The 18,217-nt window shown below is 47.6% G+C and overlaps 1 protein-coding gene across 2 annotated transcripts; it reads left to right on the top strand.

Moving 5' to 3' along the window:
• The first annotated feature begins 217 nt into the window (after positions 1-217).
• Positions 218-16,773, top strand: LOC137340152 (interferon-induced protein with tetratricopeptide repeats 5-like). 2 transcript variants are annotated; one of them, XM_068002497.1, is made up of 2 exons: positions 218-327; positions 14,819-16,773. In XM_068002497.1, exons 1-2 carry the CDS (start codon positions 323-325, stop codon positions 16,266-16,268), a joined length of 1,455 nt encoding a protein of 484 aa, XP_067858598.1. In that variant the 5' UTR covers positions 218-322; the 3' UTR covers positions 16,269-16,773. The 2 variants fall into 2 exon arrangements, with proteins under 2 accessions (XP_067858598.1, XP_067858597.1); XM_068002496.1 differs by lacking the exon at positions 218-327 and adding an exon at positions 437-865.
• The last annotated feature ends 1,444 nt before the right edge of the window (positions 16,774-18,217 follow it).

The raw sequence follows: 18,217 nt of genomic DNA, 5'->3' as shown, positions 1-18,217 counted from the left end.
GTTGCTATGCAGCAGAAGATAACGTCAACAAAGCAGCCAATATACACACTGGAAGTTCTAAACAACATGTGAAAAAGCAAATAATCTAGGGGGTTCTTCTGTTTTGGTGACGTTGGCTAACACATTTTCTGCAGCAGATAAGTTCTCTGTTGCTTTCACTTTCCAATCTCAAGTGCAATTCTGCAAAATCACCCGACTATAAAGGGTGTGGATGGTATATAAACGTCTTGGAAGAGCTGAATGCACTTAGTTCTGTTTTTCCAGCTGATCAGACAACAGATGTGAAAGTTAACAAGAAACTGGCCTATTAATTCAAAACATCATGAGGTAAGAGAAATTTTCATGTGTAACTAACATATATGGTAGAGTTGTCAGCTGTGGCTCAGTGGTAGCACCCTTGCCTCTGAGTCACGACGGTTGTGGGTTCAAGTCCCATTCCAAAGGCTTGAGTACGAAATCCATGCTGACGCTCCAGTGCACTTTTGAGGGAGTGCTGCACTGTCGGAGGTGTCGTCTTTTGGACGAGACATTAAGCCAAGGCCCTGTCCGCCTTCGCAGGTGGACATAAAAGACCCCAAGGCACCATTTCGAAGAAGAGCAGCGGAGGTCTCCTCTACATGCTTCCCCTCAGCCATGTCATGCGAAAACACAACATCAGATTCCACATGCATGTTGACGACACCCAGCTCTACCTCACCACCACCTCTCTCGACCCCTCCACTGTCTCTCATTTGTGACACTGTTTTTCCGACCTCCAGTACTGGATGAGCAAAAATTTCCTCCAACTAAATATTGGAAAGAATGAAGCCATTTGTCTTTCGACTCCATCCCTCGCCCTGGCCACTGTTTCTACAGGTTTCTACAGGTATTTAAAAAGGATAAGAGTAAGTAAAATGAGCGTTGGTCCTCTAGAGAGTGAATCTGGGGAATTAATAATGGAGAACAAGGAAATGGCGGATGAATTGAACAGATATTTTGCGTCCGTCTTCACTGTAGAGGATATAAATAACATGCCAGAAATAATTGTGAATCAAGAGGTGAAAGGGAGGGAGGAACTTAAAACATTTATAATCACCAGGGAAAGGGTTCTGAAAAAATTAAAAGCTGACAAGTCCCCAGGTCCTGACGGACTTCATCCTAGGGTCTTAAAAGAAGTGGCTGCAGAGATAATAGATGCATTGGTATTATTTTTCCAAAATTCCCTAGATTCTGGAAGGGTCCCATCTGATTGGAAAATAGTGAATGTAACTCCTCATTTCAAGAAAGGAGGGAGACAGAAAGCAGGAAACTACTGGCCAGTTAGCTTAACATCCGTCATCGGGAAAATGCTAGAATCTATTACTAAGGACGTTATAGCAGGGCATTTCGAAAATCTCAATGCAATCAGGCAGAGTCATCACGGCTTTGTGAGAGGGAAATCGTGTTTGACTAATTTATTAGAGTTTTTTGAGGGACAAACAAGCAACATGGATGAAGGGGATCCTGTGGATGTGGTGTACTTGGATTTCCAGAAGACATTTGACAAGGTGCCATATCAAAGGCTACTGCGCAAAATAAGAGCTCATGGTGTAGGGGGTAACATATTCGCATGGATAAAGGATTGATTAGCTAACAGGAAACAGAGAGTGAGCATAAATGGGTCATTTTCAGGTTGGCAAGTTGTAATGAGTGGAGTGCCACAGGGATCAGTGCTGGGGCCTCAACTATTTACAATCTATATCAATGACTTGGATGAAGGGACCGAATGTATGGTTGCTAAATTTGCTGATGACACAAAGGTAGGTAGGAGAGTAAATTATGAAGAAGACATAAGGAGTCTGCAAAGGGATATAGATAGGTTAAGTGAGTGGGCAAAAATTTGGCAGATGGAGTATAATGTGGGAAAATGTGAACTTGTCCACTTTGGCAGGAGGAATAGAAAAGCAGCATATTATTTAAATGGAGAGAGATTGCAGAACTCTGAGGTACAGAGGGATCTGGGTGTCCTCGTACGGGAATCACAAAAAGTTAGTATGCAGGTACAGTAAGTGATTAGGAAGGCAAATGGAATGATGTCATTTATTGCAAGGGGAATGGAATATAAAAGTAGAGATGTTTTGCTACAGTTGTACAGGGCAATGTTGAGACCAAATCTAGAATACTGTGTGCAGTTTTGGTCTCCTTATTTAAGAAAGGACATAATTGCTTTGGAGGCGGTTCAGAGACGGTTCACTCGACTGATTCCCAGGATGTGGGGGTTATCTTACGAGGAAAGGTTGGACAAGTTGGGCCTTTATACATTGGAGTTTAGAAGAATGAAAGGTGATCTTATTGAAACATATAAGATCCTGAGGGGACTTGAAGGGGTAGATGCTGAGAGGATGTTTCCCCTTGTGGGAGAGACTAGAACTAGGGGCCACAGTTTAAAAATAAGGGGTCTCCCATTTAAGACGGAGATGAGGAGAAATTTTTTCTCTCAGAGGGTCGTGAGTCTGTGGAACTCCCTTCCCCAGAGAGCGGTGGAGGCGGGGTCATTGAATATTTTTAAGGCTGAGTTAGAAAGATTCCTGATTAACAAGGGAGTCAAAGGTTATAGTAGGTAGACGGGAAAGTAGGGTTGAGGTCACAATCAGATCAGCCATGATCTTATCAAATGGCAGAGCAGGCTCGAGGGGCCGAATGGCCTACTCCTGCTCTTAATTCGTATGTTCGTATGTCTAAGGCTGAACCAGACCGTTCACAACCTTCATATCCTATTTGGCCCTGAGATGAGCTTTCGACCACATATCTGCTCCATCACCAAGACCGCCTACTTCCTCCTCTGTAACATCGCCCGTCTCTGCCCATGCCTCAGCTCATTTGCTGCTGAAACCCTCATTCCATGCCTCTGCTACCTCTAGACTCGACTATTCCAATGCTCCCCTGGCCAGTCTTCCATCTTCCACCCTCAATAATGTCCATCCTCCATCAGCTCATCCAAAACCCTGCTGCCCATTTCCTAACTCGCAGCAACTCCCGTTCACCCATCATCCCTGTGCTCGCTGACCTACATTGACTCTCGATCCAGGAACGCCTCGATTTTAAAATTCTCATCCTCATTTTTAAATCCCTCCATGGCCTCGCCCCTACCTTTCTCTGTAACCCCCTCCAGCCCTACAACCCTTTGAGATTCCTACGCTCCTCCAATTCTTGCCTCTTGCACGTCCCCGATTTTAATCGCTCCACCATTGGCGGCCGTGCTTTCAGCTGCTTAGGCCCTAAGCTCTGGAATTACCTCCCTCAACCTCTCCGTCTCTCTACCTCTCCCTCCTCCTTGAAGACGCTCCTTAAAACTTGCTTCTTTGACCGACCTTTTGGTCACCTGTCCTAATATCTCCTTATGTGGCTCGGTGTCAAATTTTGTTTGATGACGCTCCTGCAAAGCCTTGGGACGTTTTACTACATTAAAGGCAATGTTTAAATGAAAGTTGTTTTTGTTGTTGTTGGTGTCCTGGCCAATATTTATTCTTCAACCAACATCACTGAAGCAGATTATCTGGCCATTATCACATTGCTGTTTGTGGGACCTTGCTGTGCTCAAATTGGCTGCTGCATTTCCTACATTACAACAGTGACTACACTTCAAAAGTACTTCATTGGTTGTAAAGCACTTTCGGATTTTCTGAGGTCGTGAAAGGTGCTATATAAATGCAAGTCTTTCTATAAAAAATACAATCTTTTATATTACACTAATTAAACCAAAGAAGTCCATGTTCCAAAGTCTCTTGCTCACTCTGGGTCTGTTCACTTTCTTTGTCTTAGGTAGTGTCAATGTAACAAGTCAAAATGTAACTGTTAACAGTGACACATACAGTCACGGTCTGTCCGTGATTGAGTGGAGAGGAGGGAGAATGCCCCACTCTCTGGAAGTAGTGTGAACAGCTGCAGTGCGTCACTTCAGAAGGTGGAGTGTGAAGTGGGCAGCGGGGTGAAGTCAGCCAGAACATGGGAAGACAGGAGGGAGGGGGGGCAGTATATGCAGGAAGGCAAAGAGAGGCAAAAAAGCCCCGAATGCTGTTTGGAGAGGAGAAGAGTTCAAGAGAGAAACTCAAGAGAGCAGCGGAGAGATGATAAGAGTCCCGAGAGCAGCCTGGAGAAGGACAGGAGCTGAGAAGGAGAGAGAGAGAGACTCACAGCAAGATCAAGGAAGCTGAGCTGAATAGCCCTGCACTAGTCATTTGCAATAAAGCAAGATATTACCAGCCTATCCCTCCCCCTTCCCTCTCACTTTTTCTGTCCAACAGCAACTCTGACAGGAAAGGGAAGGGAGTGAAATGGAGGACAATGAAGGGGAGGCAAGGGCTGAATTTGATGGCAGTAAGAGGAGAGGGAAGTGTGGTGTCAAATCTGGTTTGTGAAGCACTCAGGGGGTCTGTTGAATCCCCTGAATATTTTCCAAACCGACCGAACCTTAATCTCAATGTTTGGGGAATCGAGATTCCACTCTCCACATTCTCTAACATTTAAATCTGTAACTTTTGTCAGACAGCTCTGACCGTGGTAACCTGACATGCACAGAGCTCTCTCCTAAACAGGACAGTTACAGCCAGGCGGTAGCTAATCAATGTAAACTGGGCTCTGCCTGACTGTAACTTGCTTCAGTTTAAAGGCACTCGAAGTGTCAACAGTCTCACTTGAATACTTTAACCTGCACTGACTAACTGTAGACCTGGAGCTCTGAGACACGAAATGCTGATTTGCTGCCAGAACTTAATTTGCACATTTAATCAACAGACCAATATTTAATCAGGACACTGTTCAAACTATACAACATGCAGAAGGATGACAATTCAGATTAACCTGATTAAGCAAAGAAAGAAAGAATGACTTGCATTTATATAGCACCTTTCACAACCTCAGGACATCCCAAAGTGTTTTACAGCCAATGAAGTACCTTTGAAGTGTAGTCACTGCTGTACTGAAGGAAATGCGGCAGCCAATTTGCACACAGCAAGGTCCCAAAAACAACAATGTGATAATGACCAGATAATCTATTTGTAGTGATGTTGGTTAATTGATCACAACACTGGGGAGAGCACCTCTGCTCTTCTTCGTAATCGGTTCAAAGACAGAATCGATTTGGTTAGAAGCCATGGCGCCACCCGTCATGACCTTGTCTGTCGGAACACCTCAAAACTCTACAAATAAGTCTCTCACATCAAGTACTCTCCCCAAACTATGTCCCAGAGGGAACTGAGAAAGCAGCAGTGAGCACTGAACCTTTATTCAGATCGGGCCTCCTGACCTTTAACTGCCCCGATAAATTGCTGCTCAATCTCGCCTCGGTTTCACTGCCGAGTTTCCCGAACCCGGATGCCCCGATATCCACTGCCCTAAAAAAGGCGGCAGGTGTGTTCGCGGAGGGTTAGGGTCGCGTTTCACAAAATTGACTGTTTAACCAACACCCCCCCGCCCCTCGTGGGTTGGTTAATATCGAAGCCATTGTTTTCAAACCCACTGAAATGAAGGGAGATGGAGCTATTTGTTTACAGCAGCAGGATATTTCGAGCAAGGTACCTGCCTCAGCGCGAGCTCCTTCCCAAACCTAGCTCCCTATGTCTGCCGCAAAGAAAATCGAGCATTTCTTAAAGCAGGAGGTTGGTGACAGTGGAATTGCTCTCTCTCTCTCTCTCTCTTTTTATCTCTCTCCACTGCATCTCCCTGTATTCCCTCCCTCTCTGTGAGTGCTGGGAATGGTGCATACACTTGGTTCCAGAGGGTGACAGTGTAGAGTTATTAGTTGCACGCATTATTACTGTACAAACAGATTGTACATTTTTATATAAGACACAATGAGGAATCTCCAAGTGCGTTGCTAATGGTTACTCGATGGATATCCTGTTTTATAACAATAATCATGTATCATTGTCAGGGGCCACTGATTTATGAAAACAGATTCTGTCAAATTTCATTTTTGTTAACTGCTTTATGGAGTTTTTAATCAGTGTTTTGGGGATGGAGATCTGGTAGAAGGAGAAAGGGTGAGTCTAGGTTTGTGATAACTTCATGGGATATTGGAGCCATTGGAATTGTGTCCTGAAGTCTGGCAATATTGGAAAAGGGACCTGGCGTGCGGGAGGACGAGGAAGGGACTGGTGCAAAAGAGGGGTCTCTGGATCTGTGAGGACTTAGGGGAAAGGGTTTGGAATCTGCCTCCGTCTGTTAGCACTTAGGGGGTGGGTTTAGAATCTGTCTCTTGGTCTGTGGGCACTTAGGAACCTAGAAACTTTGGGGTGATCCTGAGATATCAGAAGACTGGGAGGGATGGGGTTGGGATGTGAACTAGGGTATGGGAGCATTGAAAGTGGGATCCCAGGATCTGGTAATACCTTCAGGCAAGGCCTGTGGTCTTACAGCTTTGAAGGGTAAGGAATTGGTTGGGAGGTAGGAGATAGAGAGCAGGGATAATGGGTATTTACTATAATTGGCAGGATGTGATTAGCCGTGTCCTTCAGAGATCTATACTGGACCCTTAGCTTTTCACTACAGTTATCATTGATTTAGATAAAGGAATCGGGAGCTGTTTATCCAAGTTTGCTACCACACTAAGTTAGGTGGCACAGTAAGTAGTGCAGATGGGAGTGGAAAGTTGCAAAGGGACATTGATAGATTAAGTGAGTGGGCAAAACTGTGACAGATGGAGTTCAGTGTGGAGAAATGTGAGGTCATCCATTTTGGACATAAGAAAGATTGATCAGTGTATTATCTAAATGGTGAGAAGCTAGGAACTGTGGAGGAGCAGAGAGATTTAAGGGTCCATGTACAGAAATCACTAACAACTCGTGTTCAGGTAGAAAAAATAAATCAAAGAAGCTAATGGAACGTTGGCCTTTATCTCAGGGACTGGAATACAAAGGGGTAGAAGTTATGCTACAGTTGTATAAAGTTCTGATTAGACCACATCTGGAGCACTGCATTCAGTTCTGGGCACCGCCCCTCAGGAAGGATATAGTGGCCTTGGAGTGGGTCAACGCAAATTCACCAGAATGATACCGGGGTTATCAGTTTCTTTCTTGGACACACGAATCTCCATCAAAGACGGGCACCTCAGCACCTCACTCTACCGCAAGCCCACGGACAACCTCACGATGCTCCACTTTTCCAGCTTCCACCCTAACCACGTCAAAGAGGCCATCCCCTATGGACAGGCCCTGCGAATACACAGGGTCTGCTCAGACGAGGAGGAACGCGATGGACACCTACAGACGCTGAAAGACGCCCTAGTAAGAACGGGATATGACGCTCGACTCATCGATCGACAGTTCCGACGGGCCACAGCAAAAAATCGCATAGACCTCCTCAGGAGACTAACACGGGACGCAACCAACAGAGTACCCTTTGTCGTCCAGTACTTCCCCGGAGCGGAGAAACTACGCCATATTCTCCGCAGCCTTCAACATGTCATCAATGAGGACAAACACCTCGCTATGGCCATCCCCACACCTCCACTACTCGCCTTTAAACAGCCACCCAACCTCAAACAGACCATCGTTCGCAGCAAACTACCTAGCTTTCAAGAGAACAGCGTCCACGACGCCACACAACCCTGCCACGGTAACCTCTGCAAGACATGCCAGATCATCGACACAGATACCACCATCACACGAGATGACACCACCCACCAGGTGCATGGTTCATACTCCTGTGACTCAGCCAACGTTGTCTACCTCATACGTTGCAGGAAAGGATGCCCCAGAGCATGGTACATTGGCGAGACCATGCAGACGCTGCGACAACGGATGAACGGACACCGCGCAACAATCGCCAAACAGGAGGGTTCCCTCCCAGTCGGGGAACACTTCAGCAGTCATGGACATTCATCCACCGACCTTCGGGTAAGCGTACTCCAAGGCGGCCTTCGAGACACACGACAACGCAAAATCGTCGAGCAGAAATTGATAGCCAAGTTCCGCACCCATGAGGACGGCCTCAACCGGGATCTTGGGTTCATGTCACGCTACACGTTACCCCACCAGCGAACAAATGTTATCTGTTTTTAATATAATGGGTCATTTGCTGGCTCTCTCTGCCTTCCGGATGTTTCTGCCTCTCTCTGTGTTTTTTTTTCTCTGTTTTTTTTCCCTGTTTGTTTTTTTATTGAATGTGTATTCGGAGGTTCTGCAGGTAACACCTCTCTGTCTGAACACGGTGATTGCCTTGGCAACGGGCAGTTGCAGGGGCAGTCTGTAAACACCATTTATTATTGTTCAATATGTATAAATGCGTAGGCTTCAAGGAGATCTTGAAACATTTGCCTGAGGAAGGAGAAAATCTCCGAAAGCTTGTGAATTTAAAATAAAATTGCTGGACTATAACTTGGTGTTGTAAAATTGTTTACAGGGGTTAAAAGGGTTATATTATGAGAACAGGTTTCATAGACTAGGTTTGGATTCTCCAGAGTATAGAAGATTAAAGGGTGATATAATTGAGTTGTTTAAGATGATTAATGTATTTCTTAGGGTAGGTAGAGAGAAACTATTTCCCCTGGTGGAAGTGTCCAGAACAATGGGGCATAACATTAAAATTAGAGCCAGGCCGTTCAGGGGTGAAGTCAGGAAGCACTTTTTCACACAAAGGATATTGGAAATATGAGGCTCGATTTTACCACCCGCTATCGGGTGCGTTCTCGGCGGGGGGGCCCCGAAAATCGGGGAATCCCGGCGCGGGACCGGAGCCCGCCTCGATCCCGCCCACATCCGGGTTCCCCACGGACGCGCCAGCGTGCGCGCGCAGCCCCCGCTGGTGGGAATCCCGCAGGCAATTAAAGCCAGCGGGATGCCACTTGACAGTATTTATTTAGCTATTTCAGGTCGTTTACAGGCCTGATTGAGCTGTTTTATTAGGAAGGGTGGGATTTTACCTTGAACTGAGACTGTTTCCCATCCTGGGGGAAACACTCTCACTTCAAACGGACGAGTTGCAGCCAGCAGCCTGTGGCAGCTGGCAAGGTGCATTCCACAGGTGGGGGGTGGGGGAGACCCTTCACCAACGCAGGAGGCCACTCTGTCACATAGGGCAACGCCTGCCCTCCACCACCCTCCTCCAAGCAAGAAGATTCACCGGCGTGGAACCACAACCCCGGTGCGAGGACACACTTACCTACCTTGCAGAACCCCTCAGACCTACACCTTCCAGATGGGGGCCGCCTTGACCTCCTCGGAGGACGGACAGCATCACCAGCCTCAGCAGCCTCGCAGGCCACGCCGTCCGACTCAGACACGTGGAGCCCCACAACACGGTGCTGTGGCACATCCACCTGCACAGCAGGAGGGAGGGCAACCGCAGAGAGAGATGCGTCGCAGGAGGCACTACCCTCGGCACAGGGTCTACAGACCGAGGCTCAGCTTCCTGGACCTCTCTGAGGAGCAGTGCATACGGAGGCTCAGAGTCAGTCGCCAGGTAGTCGTCGACATCTGCAGCCTCCTTCATGACGAGCTGCTCCCGGATGGACCAAGCAGCATCTCCTGACCCATCGCCGTCAAAGTCACCATTGCCCTCAACTTCTTCGCCTCCGGATCCTTCCAGGGTGCCACCGGGGACATCACCAGGGTCTGTCAGTCCTCTGCACACAAGTGCATAAGGCAGGTCACCGATGGGTTGTTCCACAGGGCCTCGCACTACATCAACTTCGCCATGGATGAGCGCGGCCAGATGGAGAGGGCGGTTGGATTCCATGCCATGGCTGGCTTCCCACGGGTACAGGGTGTAATCGACTGCACCCACATCGCAATACGGGCACCTCCACGTGAGCCAGGACTGTTCATCAACAGGAAGGGGTATCACTCCATGAACGCCCAGCTCATCTGTGACCACCGCCAGAGATTCCTACATGTGTGCGCCAGATACCCTGGCAGCTGCCACGATGCCTTCGTCCTCTGGGAGTCCACCGTCCCGCCCCTCTTCCACTCACCCAACACCGGCAACGGCTGGGTCCTCGGCGACAAGGGATATCCCCTGCACACGTGGCTTATGACACCTCTGAGGAGCCCCATCACCGAGCCACAGCGTCGGTATAATGACAGCCACATTGCTACCAGGTCTACAATTGAGCAGGCTATAGGGGTGCTCAAGATGCGCTTCAGGTGCCTTGATCGTTCTGGGGGAGCGCTCCAATACGCGTCACTCAGAGTGGGACGGATTATAGTTGTCTGCTGTGCCCTGCACAACATGGCACAACAGAGAGGGGTGCCGCTGGAGGAGGCCCCATGCACATCCACCACCCATATTGAGGACGACGATGAGGAGGAGGAGGAGGAGGAGGAGGAGCAAGAGCAGGAGGAACGACCCATGGGCCGAACACCGGCTCACCTGGATGCTCGTCAGGCCAGGGAGGCACTCATATGTCAACGGTTCTCCTAACATCAGACTGTCTGAGGCGTCCAGACCTCATCACGTGCACAGAGGAGCGGCCATACTAGCCCCCTCCACAGAAGAGTGGTGCTATTACTCCTGCACCCACTGTAGTGTGACCCAATGGGTGGGACCAGGTGTTCGTCGTCATGATGAGCCCCACGAAAGGGACCTATTGCACAAGCCACTCAAGAATGGACAAGAGGTGGCAGTAGTGGTGAGAACAATTGTGTTTATTGTGTATGTGCAGTAAACGACGATAAATAAAAACATAACAAATTGTCATACACCCTGGTGCATTCCCTTTGTGTTCATAACACCTTGGCCTTACGTTTGCGGGAACCCCTACGTGGTGCTACCCCTGTGGCTCCAGCAGAGGTAGTGGCAGGTTGCTCTTGTTCGTGCCCTGACCGGGTAGATGCTTTGGGCCGACGCCCCCTGGGTTTCGGTGCCCGTGAGGGCACCTCCACAGACTGCTCCTCCTGCACCTGTGCAGGGGCAGACTCGGCCACCTGGAGAGGAAGCACCATTGCGGGTACTGGTTGAGAGGGGGGCAACGGGTGAGACGTGGGAGCACTTTGAGTAGCGTCCCCACTTCCATGTCCCCGTTCACCATCTTCCCTCTCATGGCCTAGGCCCACATCACCCTTTCCACCCTGCTGGACGGCTGTTTTGATGACCTGTGTGAGACCTTGCAAGGCCACCTCTAATGTATCTGACAGCCTGTTTATGGCGGCAGAATGTTGCTCACCCTGAATCCGAACAGCCGTTGTCAGGGCCTGGATGGACTCAATGTTGAGCTGTGCGTGACGCTCGAGGGAGGCTAGCCTTTCCTCCACCGCAGACGTTCCCGCACCGACCCGCGACACTATGTCGCCGATACCCTCCTGTACGTGTGCCACCATTGCCCGCATGCAGGAGTTGGACTCCTCCATCACCTGCGCGATTGTGGACAGTGTGCTTGGCACCTCTTCCAGTACCTCGGCAGTGTGCTGGTGCCCCTCGACGACTCGCCTTTTGACTGGTGGCCCCCTGGGTTCAGCATCTGGGTCCAGCTGAGCAGAGCCTGGAGAAGAGTGCTCCCACCGACGCGGACCCTCCGCGGCTGCCCCTGCCACCAGGGTCTGCTCATGCTCACATGTGCGCGGTGACTCACCATGTGCAATCCCAACTAATTGAGGAGGGGGACCCACCGAGGTGTGTGTATCTGCACTGGTGGATGCTTGGCTCCTATGTGACGATGGACCCTCAGAGACCGGCATGTCCTCTGAGGAATCGCCCTCCACAGACACGGCGCTCGCAGACGGCCCTGCAAGAGAACAAAGGGCAATATCAGGCATGTGGACAAATGTTGAGGTGCGGCAGATGCCAGGTGATGCTAAGATCATTCGCGATCATGAGTGCTGAGTGTCAGCTTTCCGTAACCGGACATTTCTGCAGCCCCAGCCTCACCATCCGCCACGGACAGGCAATGTAGCGTGTGGCTGATCTCCAAGGTGTCCAGCTCTGCGTGCGTTAGAACCACCTCGTGTGGCGGGCCCCCTCCGCTGCGTGCCCTTTCCAGGGCGTTCTTGCATCTCTTCTCCTGTCAAGGCAAAACACAGATGTGTGATTGAGTGATGATTGCATTGTGAGACGCTTCAAGCATTGGTGTGGGTGGGTTGAGCGTGTGGGAGATGGATGGGAGGATGCGTGTGCCACATGCCCATCCCATTGTATGGGGATTGGGGTGTGTGGTAGTGTTCGAATGGGGACAGGGACGTTGGGTACGTGCAGGCACGGTGAGGATGATAGTTGAGTGGCTGTGAGGATGGATGCGGGAGCGCTGTGGTGGCAGTGCAGAAGGGGTTGTGAGGTCTTTGAGGTGATGTGGAAGACGGAGTGTGGGAGAATGCGTTAGTGTACTCACTTTGCCGGACCTAGTGAGATCATTGAATCTCTTGCGACACTGGATCCATGTTCTGGTGGTGTTGCCCCTGCTGCTAACCTCCGCGGCCACCTCCGCCCATGCCTTCCTGGTGGCGGAGCCAGGGCACTTCCTTCCGTCGCTGGGGAACAACGTCTCCCTCCTCCTCCTTACCCCGTCCAGCAGCAGCTGGAGTGAGTGGTCAGAAAATCGTGGGGCAGCCTTACCCCTGGGGTGCTCCATGGTGTGCTACTTCTTGTTTGCAGCAGGAGGAGCATTGGTGGACTGCCCCTTTAAATAGAGCTCCACCACCACTCAGACGTCACTGCGCATGCACAGGCTGCCGGCGCGCAGCTGAGCAGCGGAAAACCCGTAACCACAGGTAAATGACTTCAATTATCCTGTGATCGCACGGGGGACGCACTCAATTCACTGGCCGCGTTATCCACGCGCCCGATAACAACCCCGCCAGGAACCCGCAGGCCTGCTAACATCGGGCCCATGGAACTCGCTCCCCCAAAAACTTAGAGGCTAGGTCAGTTGAAAATTTCAACACTGAGATTGATAGATTATTAACCAAGGCAGGTAAATGGAGTTAAGATACAGATCAGTCGTGATCGAATTGAATGGCGGAACAGGCTCAAGGGGCTGAATGGCCTACTCCTGTTCCTGGGGTCTGAAAGCTCTGGCAGAGGGCTGGATGGGGTAGGATGTACTGGGGAGGGTGTCTGGGATGAGTGGGCAGAGGGGTCCTGGCAGCGTTCCGAGGGCAGAGTCTGGCAGAACTATGGGAAAAAGATAGTTTAATAACCCAGGACACAACATGTAACACCCAAAGTTTGTAACAATGATCAGGCTCAGGATGGAAACGTTAATGAAGGCTCGGTAAAATATAAAAGAAAATTCTATAGGTAATTATAATTCTGCGATTGAGTTACCTTTAAATGTTGTGTTTTAAAGCACAGTGCATTCTTGCAAATTGAAATAAAAGACTCTGAGATGATAGGCAGCTAACCTGCTCAAGAGTCGCCTTTGATAATGTTTCTCCATGGATTATGTTAGTTTGCATTATGAATTGATCCAGTGACTCACACCCAGTATGTTGGCGAGCCATTGGTCCCAGGCAGGAAGTCTCGTGGGCCTTCCCTTTCTGGCTGAGAATAGCAAGGGATAAATACAGAGACAGGCAGGAGATACCAAGGGCTATGAGAAGGGTGGAATGCATAAAAAATAGTTAGGAGTGATCCTGTTTAAGTCAAGCACTGATGTGTGGCCACATAAAGTGTTCAATATTTTGTGTTATTCCTCGAAGCCAAGTTCTATCAATTGGAATAAATAAATTCAATCGTAACTGTTGCTTTGTTTTTTTAATTCGTTGTAAAATAAAGTGAGCTTAATGATGTGCAATGAGTCTCATCTTGCACAGTGTTTGCTCAAATAGATTGAAGAGGTCCCAATGGGAAAGACACAAATATCTGATTCAGGTCACAAGGGGGTGCTATTGTTATGTCCCTGGGCCCTGCCATCATACAAGTAGATATGGGGCAGTGTAGGACAACTCCCATAAATTTAAGATGTGCTGAACAGTTACGGGAATGAGTGACAGGAAGTATCTACAGCAGAGTGGAATTTGTAACAGTGCCAGGGTTGGGGGTGGGGGGGCGACGGGGAGGATTTACGGTATAGGAATTATATGAGGGGGGTGGTGGGGTCTGGAATTATTGGGAGGGGAGATACAATGAGTGGCCTGGCTGGCAGTCAAGGGTACAATGTTACAACTCCTAAAACCCCAGAAAAGAACTCCTTAAAATCAGAACGTCAATGTAGAAAAGAGAGTAATACTAATTTGCTGGACTTTTGTTCTTAAATCACCTCAACAACCAATACGTCACTGCCTTGTGATACTCTCCAGCTCGATTGTTATCCACAATTGCTCCCTTCCTCTTCTGATACCTGACGGCAGTAGCCCCAATTTTAACTTGGAGCACTATTCATGTGGGTGGGCAAAGAGCAGGCATGAAGCCCCCATTTCGTGCCCTGACTTTGATGATGCCTCCGTTGTCCAGCTGCAGTGGGGTAGTCACTCTGCTTTGTGCAATGTAATTCCTCCTTTCGTTTTGCCACCTTGCCATCTCCTCCCGTGCTTTCAAAAACCACTCAAAATCCTTTGTGACTTTGGCTGCACCAAACTTTTTCCCTCCTTGCCACCGTTTTCCCTTTTCAAGGTAAAGTGCTTTGAGACAAATTCATTGAAGTCATTTCCTAAACATTATTCGTCATTGTTTTTCTGTTGGACACATGAGCCAATGGTTCATTTTTTGTTGCTTGAAGGAACATTACTGGATTCCAATGGGTTTCCCCCTGGCTGAGGGATGTCAGGCTGGTCAAACTACTACAGAGGTCTTCTGTGCCCACTTGCACTTACCCGCACACCTGCTCTGCTATTAAGACTTTGCCAGCATTGCAACATTGATTATATACGAGCTAAAAATGTAAGTTAGATACACATAAGATGGGCTTTGATGATTTTGTGCTTTCTTGCAGCAACAAAGAGAAGGATTCTTTAAAAGCAAAACTTGATCAGCTTCAATGTCACTTCACGTGGGGCCCACAGATAGACAGTATTGACTTGGACGACATGAAGCATAGAGTACAAGATTCAATACAGGCTGGTGTGAAATATCAAGCCATGTCTTACAACCAACTCGCTTTTGTAAACTGTCTGCAAGGAAACTGTGACGAGGCAATTCAAAACTTAAAGGAAGCTGAAAAGATTCTGAGGGAGAATCATGAACATGAATTTGAAAAAAGAAGCATCATCACCTATGGAAACTATGCCTGGGTATATTATCACATGGGCCAACTGACAGAGGTCCAGTCCTACCTCGACAAGCTGGAGATGATCTGTAAACGATTTACTAATGGCTCTCGGTATACAGCAATGATACCTGAAGTATACGGGGAGAAGGGTTGGTCACTGTTGAAATCTTGCAGGAAATATTATGAAGAGGCAAAGGAATGTTTTGAGAAGGCTCTGGAGGAAGATCCTGATGACACAGAATGGAATGTTGGCTATGCGATTGCTCTGTTTCGTCTGGAAGGGTTTTCTTGTACCTCAGAGAGTGGTGAACACAGTCAATCAATGAAACAGTTGCGACGTGTGCTGGAGCTTGATCCAGATGACTCTGTCGCCATGGTGCTGTTGGCTCTAAAACTACAAGAGTTCAACCAAAAGGAGGAAGCATTCAAATTAGTTGAACGAGCATTGCAGATGTCCCCTGATCTTCCATATGTAACTCGATATGCAGCAAAACTTTTGAGAAGAGAAGGAGCTGTGGAAAAATCTCTGCAGCTGTTGAAAAAAGCATTAGAAATTACCCCAAACTCTACCTTCTTACACCACCAAATAGGTCTGTGTTACAGAAGCAAACTATTTCAACTGAACAAAAATCCATGCAGCAAAGACCCTCGCAATCCTGCTTTTCAACAGAGAGCCGAGTTGGTCAAACAATGCAAGTTCTATTTTCAAAAGTCATTTGAGCTCAAGCCATCGTTTATTATTGCACAACTGGATTTTGCAGTAATCTGTTCAATTAATGGAGAATATTGGAAAGCAGAAGAGATCTGCAGCGATCTCCTGAAATTAGAGGATATTCGCCCTGATAATAAGCAGGCAGTATGTTGCCAGGCTGGATTATTTCAACTGCGACACAAAAGGCCTGAATCAAATGCCATCACCCATTTTCTGGAAGGACTTAAAATCCAACGTGGCACAAAAGAATGGGAAATGTGTCGCACAAACTTGAGAAAGATTGCAGCAAAACAAATTGACAGGAATCCAAGAGACAGCAAGGCCTTTGGTATTCTTGGGTTACTGCACCAGCTGGATGGGGAGAAGCATGAAGCTATTGGATGGTTTGAAAAGGCCTTGGAGTTTGATGGTGATAATGAAGAATATCTAAGTGCTCTTTGTGAATTACGCCTTTCTATCTAGATCAACGCTGACTTTCCCAGCTAAAAATAAACACAGCTTTGAAAAATAAATGAATGCTCTCTGACCAATGAACAAGTTTGTCAGCATACTCATCTGACTTAATTTACTTAATATACACTGTTAATACTTTCATTCGAAGCAACCTTTTGTTTGTACACGCATAAATATTTGTGAGTACAGTCCCCACCACGAATTGCGGGTGTGTTTATGTGAATGTGATTTGCCCGCTGTACGCGATGGCTGGAATAATGCCTGAGGAAAGTTTATTTTCGCTCTCTCTCTCCCTGTAACGAGCCCCCCGCAGCTCCCCGATTTGCAGCCTCTTTAATGGAAGTGCTTAAATTCCACCGGGTGACTAATAGCTAAAGGATATAAAAATAGATTAAAATGGTTACAAATAAGAAAGCTTTTAGTTGCAGATACAGGTTTTCCAACCAGAAATGTTAATTTGCTGTATTATCAGAGACTGAGTGTTAAAATAACCAATAAAAAGAAACTGTAGCTACGATTTTATTTGTGTCATTGATCTGTGCTAATGCTGACAGTAAGTGCTGTTCATAGTCCAACCTTTGAGATGGTGAACTGTACCAGCTCTGTAAGGAACATTCAGACCAGCCTTTAACACTGGCAGTAAACTTAACAGCTGTTGTTTGTGGAGTGAAACATGGCACTTGCACTGCTAGCTGTAGTCATAACGCTGTTAGAGAAAGGTTAGAAAGGAATGGTTGGGAAGGTCCAGAGGATTAGGACAATGGAGGAACTTAACATTAGGAGAGTTTGCAGAGGCCTCACATCATATTTAGACCTATTGGAAAATCAGCACCGGGAAGGGCTCAGCCTTGCTATGGAGGTGTTGTATCAGGTTTGTACAATGCTGGAAACTGATTTAAAGGTATTGCAGGATGTCCAGTGCTCAGGGGACTGTACCACTAATGAGTCAACACCTTCAGGAGAGGAGAAGAATGGAAAAATAGGCAGAGGATATTAAATTAGAAACAAAACCTTTGAGGCTCTTGAGTCCTTCCAGGCACCGTATCCACCTCTAATCAGGAGGTCACTGAGTGTTATATATGTTTGATGCTCACATGTAGAGGAACAGCACCCATAAGACTTATGGCTCCTCAATGTACAGTGCACTGAGATGCCAGAAAATGGTCCCAATGATGAATAGACAATGAACAGCTCTTTCACGCTTAGGCATTCATGTGAGAGTGGTTTGTTTGAATTTCAACTTCTGGGAATCACGGTTTGTTCTGATTCCATGGCCCATGGCCCCAGAGAGAAAACCAAAATAGTAACAAAAGAAATGGGGTATCACAAAGCAATGGAAACAATTATAGAATACATTTTTTGGCATTCTTAAACAGTAATTTTGGTCCCTAGTTGACACAGGGGTGCTTTAGACTATGAAGTACCTAAAGTATGTCAAATTGTCTCCTCGATAGTTTTCCCTCTTCCACCATAAACCTCAGTGAAAGAAAATTTGAAAAAAGTTGATAAATCAACTGACAGGACTTAATCTTAACCCTGTACATAACGTGACTGCCTTCAACCATCGCTGCAGCTTTTTCTCATGGTATCTTTTTTATATCATTATATCTTCCTGGGCTGGGTTTTCCACCAGGACGGTTTCATTGCTGGAGGTGAGTCAAGTGGAACTGCCACTGAACGTTCTGAACCCGCTGTGAACTGCACTGAGCTCAATAGAACTGCAGGGCAGGCTCCCAGCGGGATCTCTGCCATACTTCAAGAAGCTGACCTCTGCCAGCCAGGGAATTGTGGCATTGCACAGCAGTGCCAGAAAGAGGAAGAGTCACCATTAATGGTGGAAGAAACTCCCCAAAGATTAATAGTTCAATTTTATTTACGACCTTTGAATGAGCCGAGGTTTGTATAAATTTAGTGACTGGGGACAGAAGTGAGGGAGATATGCCCACTACTCGGACCAT

This window comes from Heptranchias perlo, chromosome 21 (assembly GCF_035084215.1).
Source record: "Heptranchias perlo isolate sHepPer1 chromosome 21, sHepPer1.hap1, whole genome shotgun sequence".
NCBI classification, from domain to species: domain Eukaryota; kingdom Metazoa; phylum Chordata; class Chondrichthyes; order Hexanchiformes; family Hexanchidae; genus Heptranchias; species Heptranchias perlo.
This window is presented reverse-complemented; position numbering and strand designations above follow the sequence as displayed.

What these genes read in the sequence shown, in the direction of transcription:
- LOC137340152 (XM_068002496.1), top strand. Translation starts at nt 765, where the DNA reads ATGAGCAAAAATTTCCTCCAACTAAATATTGGAAAGAATGAAGCCATT. An exon ending in GTTTCTACAGGTTTCTACAG is followed by an intron (nt 866 to 14,818) that starts GTATTTAAAAAG and finishes GCTTTCTTGCAG; the next exon opens with CAACAAAGAGAAGGATTCTT.